This window comes from Saccoglossus kowalevskii, chromosome 12, assembly GCF_978046115.1.
Source record: "Saccoglossus kowalevskii chromosome 12, keSacKowa6.1, whole genome shotgun sequence".
In the NCBI taxonomy this organism is placed as follows: Eukaryota; Metazoa; Hemichordata; class Enteropneusta; family Harrimaniidae; genus Saccoglossus; species Saccoglossus kowalevskii.
Window position 1 is genome coordinate 2,751,745 of NC_140652.1, and position 10,547 is coordinate 2,762,291.

Below are 10,547 nucleotides of genomic sequence, written 5' to 3' on the forward strand. Positions count from 1 at the left end.
ATTACATAAACCAACGTTATGTAGAGAGAATCGATGACCAGACTTTAAAGCGTTGGCGAGCTTTCGTAGCCGCCTTGCGAGTTGGTCTCACAATATTGGTATCATTAACCTTAGATTGTACCCTGCCTTCAGTAGGAGTGTTATTTTTACCATTTTCTAATTGATAATTGACCTCCAATGGATAAAGTTTTGTAATGGGCCTGCTAGTCTTGCCAGTGGCTGTCCTGATACATGCAGACCTCACTAAACCATCATTTCCGGTGTTCAGTTGTTCGATCATGGCCAGTTTCCACTTTATCCGTGGTACAGAAGTGTCTTCCACCAAAACTATATCTCCCACCCGAATTTGATTTTGTAGGGCCCCTTTACCTGATAATCTATCTTGTTCGCGTAACGAATTGAGATACTCTTGAACTCATCTTTTCCAGAAATGATTTTGAATTTTGGCTAAATGTTCAGATCTCCTTTGGAGGTTTTCAAAATTGCCATATGTTGGGTCATTTAGTTCCTCCTCATCTACACTGTAATACGGCATAGTCGTAATAAGGCGGCCATGTAAAAAATGTGAAGGTGTTAATGGTAGTAAATCATTGGAATCAGAGGAGAGATAAGTTAGTGGGCGGTCATTTAATGTGGCTTCGATTTCTGTAAGAACTGTTTGCAGTTCGTCAACAGACACAAAGGCGCGACCGAGGACTTTTTTGAGGGATGTTTTTGTCATACCAATAAGTCTCTCCCAAAATCCTCCAAACCAAGGGGCACGTTTTGGTATGAAGGACCACTCCATGCGGTGGTTTGCAAAGTAGTTTTGAATTGACGCTGACTCGAATAATTTCTGTATTTCTTTAGCTGCGGAAAGATACGTTGATCCATTGTCCGAAATAATTTTACTAGGTAATGAACGCCTCGCAGCAAACCGTCTGAAGGCACGTAAAAATGTATCGGTAGAGAGATCCATAACCAATTCTAAATGAATAGCCCGAGTCACAGCGCATGTGAATAAACAGATATAGGCTTTCCGCTCTGACTTCTCTACCGAGACAAACACGGCTCCGGTAAAGTCCACACCTGTAACGGTGAAGGGTGGAGCATTACGTAATCTACATGCTTGTAGGGGTGCAGGAATCGGTTTCCTGTAGGGTTTTCCACACACTAACCGACAGACAACACAATTTCTCAGTATCGATCTCACAAACGGCCGAATTTGTGGAATCCAAAATCTTTGGCGAATATGTGTGATTGTTGCCTGGGAACCCGAGTGTTTAATATTTGAATGGGCGGCGGTCACCACAAGTTTTGCGAAATGGTTTCCTCTAGGGAGAAGAATTGGAAATTTTGTGTCACAATTCACTGGGGCATTGTGAAGCCTGCCGCCAACACGAATAAAGCCCTCTCTATCAAGAAACAAACGAAGTTGGTGGGCTAACGGGCTTGTAGATTTCTGTTTGATACTCAATACTTTAATTTCTGAAGGATATGCGTGAATTTGAGCATCGTGAATCCACGTTTTTTCGGCAGAGTTAATTTCACGAGCAGTTAAAGTGCTCAAGTGTCGGTCTTGCTTTTTGGCCTTTATGTTATGAATAAATCGCATAACATATGCGCTTACACGTAACAGTTTATTTAATGAACTGTAATTGGACGCGTTAATAACATTAGCAATACCGATAATTTCAGTAGTATGTTTATCCGTAACTTTATGGGTGTTTGTCGGAGTACTTTCATCCGAGACATGCAATACCCGACTGTCAAAGATTTCACAAACAGGCCAATCACCGAATTTGAGCCACTGAGGCCCATACCACCAAAGTGTATTGTTTGAAAGTTGGCATGGGGTAATTCCGCGAGACAATATATCTGCTGGATTGTCATTTGTAGGACAATATCTATACTCATTGATTATCGCATTTGTTTTGATTTCAGTAATGCGATTCTGCACAAAACAAGGTAATTTTTTGTTATTTTGTAGCCAATGTAGGACGATCTGACTATCGCACCACAAAACACACTTGTCAATATTAATCTGTTCATTTAGGCTTGAATAAACGAACTTTATGAGACGTGCTCCTAACAATGTACCCATAAGCTCGGTACGTGGGATAGTCAATGGTTTGACAGGAGTCACTCTGCTCTTAGAAATTGTTAGCGCAGATTCACGCGAAATTGTGTTGCGTAAATAAACTACAGCACCGTAGGCTTTCACACTGGCATCAGTAAATACGTGTAACTCAAATGTCCCGCCACTCATTGTGGAATTAAAATAGCGACGTGGAATCTGAGTGTGGGTAACGGTTTGTAACTCTTGACATAGTTTAACCCATTCGCCATGGAGTTCGCTAGTCAAGGGTTCGTCCCATTCAAGTTTAGCTTTCCATAGTTTTTGAATAAATATTTTTGCACTGATATGTACAGGCGCAATAAAACCGAGTGGATCATACAAACTGGCGGTCGCCCTGACAACTTCCCGTTTCGTGATAAGTAGGTCAGTCTTAGACGGCTGTGCAAATTCTCTTTTTGGGTAACAAAGTGAATCAGTATTAGTATCCCAACGCAAACCAAGAACATTTACTTTGGAATCTAAACAAGAACTGTTGGATTTTATGGCAATTTTTCTAAGTTCAGAAGAGTTTGTAGCCCATTCGCGCAGATTGAAACCACTTGATTTCATGAGATTCGTAGCTTCAGTATGGTAAGCAATGCGATCTTGTTCAGTATCGCGTCCACTGAGAATGTTATCCACGTAAATGTTTTTACTGAGGTCTGTGGCAATTTCCGATCCGTCATTTTCTAAATGGGACTTAATCGCTGCATTTAGAATAAATGGCGAGCACGCTGCGCCAAAAAGAACTACTTTAAATCGATAAATTTGAAATGTACTGTTTGGATCGTCCGGGTCAGATATCCACATGAATTTAGTGAATTTTCGATCATTCTCATCAAGACCTACATGTAAAAATGCTTTCTCGATATCTGCAGTGGTTCCAAATTTATGTGTACGGAAACGGAGAATAATTGAAGCAAGATCGTTTAATAGCGGAGATCCCGTTTCTAAACAATCATTTAAACTAGGATTGTTTGAGATCTTACAACTACAATCGTAAACTATTCTAATTGGTGTTGTTTCGGAGTTTTTTTTCACGGGATGATGAGGGAGATAATGACCCGAATTCTTGTCATCATTAGGAATAATTTCAATAAAGCCACGATTTAATTGGTCCTTTATAAGCTTATCGTACACGTGTCTTAGTTCCGGTGTTAGTCGTTGTACCATAGCACGCGTTCTTTTCTCACAAATATTTTTATTTGTAGGTAGGGGAGCGTGATCTTGGCTCCAGGGAAGTTTAGCTACATAACGATTCTTGTCTAAGCGTAAATGTGACTTGGTATAACCATCGTAAGTAATTTCTTGTGGGGTGGGATCGTCCCTAACACCTATGCTCTCAACATTCCAGAAATTTTGAAGTAGAGAATCTTCACCGGACACGTGCGTAGCGACATGCATTACAGTAGAGGTGGGGAGGGGGTTCGAATGTTGCGGTGGTAATGGCCCAGATAATAAGTAACCCAATTTGGAAGACACTGCTGTGGGTCCCTGGCCACGAACAACATGATCACCAACAAATGAATAATAAAAATCTGCACCTACCAGAACTGAAACTTCAAATTCCCGGTCACCAGAAATGGCGTGTGCCAATTTTAAGCCTTGTAGATAGGGTAAATTGGCAAGACTGGCGCTAGATTTCAGATAATTTTTAAGAGGTGTAGTGATTTGGGGTACAATCAATGCATAAATATCAACAGTTGAACCACTAGAAGTAATTACCGTAATTTCTGCAATTTTCATTGATCGTAACCCTGTAGACTTTGCGCCAAGTGTGGAAACATTTATTATTTCCGAATAACATTTTTCAAAGTCTATTCCGATTGATCTGGCTGTACGTTCTGTTATGAAAGTTCTTTGTGATCCGTCGTCAAATAGCAGTGTGGCAGGTAACGGTGTTGAGTATCCTTTGGCAGTAATGTCTGCAATAGCCGTCTTTAACATCACGTGAGAATTTCGGCTAGTGGCAGATGAAACACAGGTATGTACATTATCTTCCGATGTGGCTGATTGTCTGCGAATTTCCCCTTGGCATATCGCAGTGTGGTGTTTGCGTTTGCAAGTTTGTCATCTGAATTTCGATTTACAATCTGAAACTCGATGTGTGCCGAGGCAATTGTAGCATAATTTGTCTCTTTTGATGATTTCGGAACGTTTTGCCTTGTCGGAAACTACCCTGCAGTCTATTGCCTTGTGTCCGCTCTTTTTACAAAATGCACAGTGAGCAGGCCTCGGAGGTTTTTCTCGGGTTGTTGTCACGAATGCGGCAGTGGCTGGCGGTTCTGTGTAGTGATCGCCGTCAAGTTCAAAAGTAGTTTCTCCCGCTCTGGTAGCATTGATTTCGTGTTGAATCGCTTCCCTTAGGCTTTTCAATGTCCAGTCCACGTTTTTGTTGTCCCTAGAAATTTGGCTTCGGGTGTTAGCTGGTAGTTTCTCTAGTATTATTGGGACTAGTAGGTCACCGAAGGTGTCATCTGACTTCCCGAGGGCATTTAATCCACGAATGTAACTTTCTATTTTGTCGTGGAAAGTTACAAGATTATTCAATGTTCCGGAGGGTATCTCAAGTTTCCATAAAGCCTTCATATACGCGCTAATTATTTTCTGTGGCTGACCATATCTCTTGGTGAGTAAGTCGAGCGCATGTATGTAATTGGTGATGGTGAGTGGTAGTCCGTCGATAGTTCGCGCTGCTTCGCCACACAGATGTGCCCTTAAATACTGAAATTTCTGGACATCATCCAGACTTGAATCGTTGTGAACGGCAGCGTCAAATCCGTCTTTAAAACTCATCCAGGTCAGAATGTCACCACTGAACGGGGTTAACGTAAGCTTTGGGAGGTTGACTTTCCTTGTTGTTTGCTGTGTAGAGTCTGGCGAAGGACCGTTCTCAGTTGTAGAGGTATTATCTCTGGAACTTGTTGAACGAGTCGTCATCCGCTGTAGAAATCCTTCGAATTTTACCACGTATTCGTTCATCTTAATAGCATAGTCATCTGATTCCTCAAGTTCCTTGTCGAAATCATCGTCTTCGGTTTCGTTTAGTATTTCTTCGTCCAATAGTTTGAGATTTTCTAGTTTTGAAGTCATACTCCCAATTGTCGCTTTCAACTTGTCAATCGTGCTTTGTTGTACTGGAGTGTCGGATGCGACGATATCTTCAGCCCTTTGAATAAGTTTAGTCATTTGACTGCGGTGGCCCCCTCTACATCGCTTGTTTCTCTCAATAGACATCCTGGTCTCGGCACCAACAATGTGCTTACGCACTTGAGATAGGGTCCGTTGAGAGAAGAGAATGGCCAACAAAGGCGTGAAGTGGAGTTGGTTATCACAACGCTTTATTCTAACGAAGCACTCAAATTCAAGTACAATGTACAATGCTTATATAACAATAACACTATGAATATTAATTAGTAAACTTAAATGAGTGACATATGATTAACATAATAAGTAGGAGGTGTTGATGGGTGGAGCTTACATTTGCACACGGTTCCCGACATACACTACAAACGTGACGAGTAGATCAATACAAAACTGTACCTTGTTTGAGTACGATACAAACGTAATGGGTAGATCAATACTTTGTTGAGTACGCTACAAACGTGATGAGTAGATGAATACCTTGTTTGAGTACGCTACAAACGTAATGGGTAGATCCATACCTTGTTTGAGTACGATACAAACGTAATGGGTAGATCAATACCTTGTTTGAGTACGCTACAAACGCGATGAGTAGATCAATACCTTGTTTGAGTACGATACAAACGTAATGGGTAGATCAATACCTTGTTTGAGTACGCTACAAACATGATGAGTAGATCAATACCTTGTTTGAGTACGCTACAAACGTAATGGGTAGATCCATACCTTGTTTGAGTACGCTACAAACGTAATGGGTAGATCACTACCTTGTTTGAGTACGCTACAAACGTAATGAGTAGATCAATACCTTGTTTGAGTACGCTACAAACGTAATGGGTAGATTCATACCTTGTTTGAGTACGCTACAAACGTAATGAGTAGATCCATACCTTGTTTGAGTGCGCTACAAACGTAACGGGTGGATCCATACCTTGTTTGAGTACGCTACAAACATAATGGGTAGATCCATACCTTCTTTGAGTACGCTACAAACGTAATGGGTAGATCCATACCTTTTTTTAATACGCTACAAACGTAATGGGTAGATCACTACCTTGTTTGAGTACGCTACAAACGTAATGAGTAGATCAATACCTTGTTTGAGTACGCTACAAACGTAATGGGTAGATCCATACCTTGTTTGAGTACGATACAAACGTAATGGGTAGATCAATACCTTGTTTGAGTACGCTACAAACGTGATGAGTAGATCAATACCTTGTTTGAGTACGATACAAACGTAATGGGTAGATCAATACCTTGTTTGAGTACGCTACAAACATGATGAGTAGATCAATACCTTGTTTGAGTACGCTACAAACGTAATGGGTAGATCCATACCTTGTTTGAGTACGCTACAAACGTAATGGGTAGATCACTACCTTGTTTGAGTACGCTACAAACGTAATGAGTAGATCAATACCTTGTTTGAGTACGCTACAAACGTAATGGGTAGATTCATACCTTGTTTGAGTACGCTACAAACGTAATGAGTAGATCCATACCTTGTTTGAGTGCGCTACAAACGTAACGGGTGGATCCATACCTTGTTTGAGTACGCTACAAACATAATGGGTAGATCCATACCTTCTTTGAGTACGCTACAAACGTAATGGGTAGATCCATACCTTTTTTTAATACGCTACAAACGTAATGGGTAGATTCATACCTTGTTTGAGTACGCTACAAACGTAATGAGTAGATCCATACCTTGTTATAGTGCGCTACAAACGTAATGCGTAGATCCATACCTTGTTTGAGTGCACTACAAATGTAATGGGTAGATCAATACCTTGTTTTATTACGCCACAAACGTAATGGGTAGATCACTACCTTGTTCGATTACGCTACAAACGTAATGGGTAGATCCATACCTTGTTTGGTACGCTACAAACGTAATGGGTAGATCACTACCTTGTTTGAGTACGCTACAAACGTAATGAGTAGATCAATACCTTGTTTGAGTACGCCACAAACGTAATGGGTAGATCACTATCTTGTTTGAGTACGCTACAAACGTAATGGGTAGATTCATACCTTGTTTGAGTACGCTACAAAAGTAATGGGTAGACCAATGCCTTGTTTGATTACGCTACAAACGTAATGGGTAGATCCGTACCTTGTTTGAGTACGCCACAAACGTAATGGGTAGATCACTACCTTGTTCGATTACGCTACAAACGTAATGGGTAGATCCATACCTTGTTTGAGTACGCTACAAACGTAATGGGTAGATCAATACCTTGTTTGAGTACGCTACAAACGTGATGGGTAGATCAATACCTTGTTTGAGTACGCTACAAACGTAATGGGTAGATCCGTACCTTGTTTGAGTACGCCACAAACGTAATGGGTAGATCACTACCTTGTTTGAGTACGCTACAAACGTAATGGGTAGATTCATACCTTGTTTGAGTACGCTACAAAAGTAATGGGTAGACCAATGCCTTGTTTGATTCCGCTACAAACATAATGGGTAGATCCGTACCTTGTTTGAGTACGCCACAAACGTAATGGGTAGATCACTACCTTGTTCGATTACGCTACAAACGTAATGGGTAGATCCATACCTTGTTTGAGTACGCTACAAACGTAATGGGTAGATCAATACCTTGTTTGAGTACGCTACAAACGTGATGGGTAGATCAATACCTTGTTTGAGTACGCTACAAACGTAATGGGTAGATCCATACCTTGTTTGAGTACGCTACAAACGCAATGAGTAGATCAATACCTTGTTTGAGTACGCTACAAATGTAATGGGTAGACCCATACCTTGTTTGAGTACGCTACAAACGTAATGGGTAGATCCATACCTTGTTTGAGTACGCTACAAACGTAATGGGTAGATTCATACCTTGTTTGAGTACGCTACAAACGTAATGAGTAGATCCATACCTTGTTATAGTGCGCTACAAACGTAATGCGTAGATCCATACCTTGTTTGAGTGCGCTACAAACGTAATGGGTAGATCAATACCTTGTTTTAGGACTCTACAAACGTAATGAGTAGATCCATACCTTGTTTGAGTACGCTACAAACGTAATGGGTAGATCCATACCTTGTTTGGTACGCTACAAACGTAATGGGTAGATCACTACCTTGCTTGAGTACGCTACAAACGTAATGAGTAGATCAATACCTTGTTTGAGTACGCTACAAACGTAATGGGTATATCCGTACCTTGTTTGAGTACGCTACAAACGTAATGGGTAGACCCATACCTTGTTTGAGTACGCTACAAACGTAATGGGTAGATCCATACCTTGTTTGAGTGCGCTACAAACGTAATGGGTAGATCAATACCTTGTTTTAGGACTCTACAAACGTAATGAGTAGATCCATACCTTGTTTGAGTACGCTACAAACGTAATGGGTAGATCCATACCTTGTTTGGTACGCTACAAACGTAATGGGTAGATCACTACCTTGTTTGAGTACGCTACAAACGTAATGGGTAGATTCATACCTTGTTTGAGTACGCTACAAAAGTAATGGGTAGACCAATGCCTTGTTTGATTCCGCTACAAACATAATGGGTAGATCCGTACCTTGTTTGAGTACGCCACAAACGTAATGGGTAGATCACTACCTTGTTCGATTACGCTACAAACGTAATGGGTAGATCCATACCTTGTTTGAGTACGCTACAAACGTAATGGGTAGATCAATACCTTGTTTGAGTACGCTACAAACGTGATGGGTAGATCAATACCTTGTTTGAGTACGCTACAAACGTAATGGGTAGATCTATACCTTGTTTGAGTACGCTACAAACGTAATGCGTAGATCAATACCTTGTTTGAGTACGCTACAAACGTAATGGGTAGATTCATACCTTGTTTGAGTACGCTACAAACGTAATGAGTAGATCCATACCTTGTTTGAGTGCGCTACAAACGTAATGAGTAGATCCATACCTTGTTTGAGTGCGCTACAAACGTAACGGGTGGATCCATACCTTGTTTGAGTACGCTACAAACATAATGGGTAGATCCATACCTTCTTTGAGTACGCTACAAACGTAATGGGTAGATCCATACCTTTTTTTAATACGCTACAAACGTAATGGGTAGATTCATACCTTGTTCGATTACGCTACAAACGTAATGGGTAGATCCATACCTTGTTTGAGTACGCTACAAACGTAATGGGTAGATCAATACCTTGTTTGAGTACGCTACAAACGTGATGGGTAGATCAATACCTTGTTTGAGTACGCTACAAACGTAATGGGTAGATCTATACCTTGTTTGAGTACGCTACAAACGTAATGGGTAGATCACTACCTTGTTTGAGTACGCTACAAACGTAATGAGTAGATCAATACCTTGTTTGAGTACGCTACAAACGTAATGGGTAGATTCATACCTTGTTTGAGTACGCTACAAACGTAATGAGTAGATCCATACCTTGTTTGAGTGCGCTACAAACGTAACGGGTGGATCCATACCTTGTTTGAGTACGCTACAAACATAATGGGTAGATCCATACCTTCTTTGAGTACGCTACAAACGTAATGGGTAGATCCATACCTTTTTTTAATACGCTACAAACGTAATGGGTAGATTCATACCTTGTTTGAGTACGCTACAAACGTAATGAGTAGATCCATACCTTGTTATAGTGCGCTACAAACGTAATGCGTAGATCCATACCTTGTTTGAGTGCACTACAAATGTAATGGGTAGATCAATACCTTGTTTTATTACGCCACAAACGTAATGGGTAGATCACTACCTTGTTCGATTACGCTACAAACGTAATGGGTAGATCCATACCTTGTTTGGTACGCTACAAACGTAATGGGTAGATCACTACCTTGTTTGAGTACGCTACAAACGTAATGAGTAGATCAATACCTTGTTTGAGTACGCCACAAACGTAATGGGTAGATCACTATCTTGTTTGAGTACGCTACAAACGTAATGGGTAGATTCATACCTTGTTTGAGTACGCTACAAAAGTAATGGGTAGACCAATGCCTTGTTTGATTACGCTACAAACGTAATGGGTAGATCCGTACCTTGTTTGAGTACGCCACAAACGTAATGGGTAGATCACTACCTTGTTCGATTACGCTACAAACGTAATGGGTAGATCCATACCTTGTTTGAGTACGCTACAAACGTAATGGGTAGATCAATACCTTGTTTGAGTACGCTACAAACGTGATGGGTAGATCAATACCTTGTTTGAGTACGCTACAAACGTAATGGGTAGATCCGTACCTTGTTTGAGTACGCCACAAACGTAATGGGTAGATCACTACCTTGTTTGAGTACGCTACAAACGTAATGGGTA

General features: G+C 40.8%; 2 protein-coding genes across 2 annotated transcripts; both read right to left on the reverse strand.

Moving 5' to 3' along the window:
- Positions 1-415: 415 nt before the first annotated feature.
- Positions 416-4,045, reverse strand: LOC146735420 (uncharacterized). Its single transcript, XM_085506286.1, has one exon. The coding sequence runs from the start codon at positions 4,043-4,045 to the stop codon at positions 416-418; it is 3,630 nt and encodes a 1,209-aa protein (XP_085362412.1).
- Positions 4,046-4,168: 123 nt separating this feature from the next.
- LOC146735421 (uncharacterized) lies at positions 4,169-5,335 on the reverse strand. Its single transcript, XM_085506287.1, has one exon. The coding sequence runs from the start codon at positions 5,333-5,335 to the stop codon at positions 4,169-4,171; it is 1,167 nt and encodes a 388-aa protein (XP_085362413.1).
- Between the last annotated feature and the right edge of the window lie 5,212 nt (positions 5,336-10,547).

What these genes read in the sequence shown, in the direction of transcription:
- LOC146735420 (XM_085506286.1), bottom strand. Translation starts at nt 4,045, where the DNA reads ATGTTAAAGACGGCTATTGCAGACATTACTGCCAAAGGATACTCAACA.
- LOC146735421 (XM_085506287.1), bottom strand. Translation starts at nt 5,335, where the DNA reads ATGTCTATTGAGAGAAACAAGCGATGTAGAGGGGGCCACCGCAGTCAA.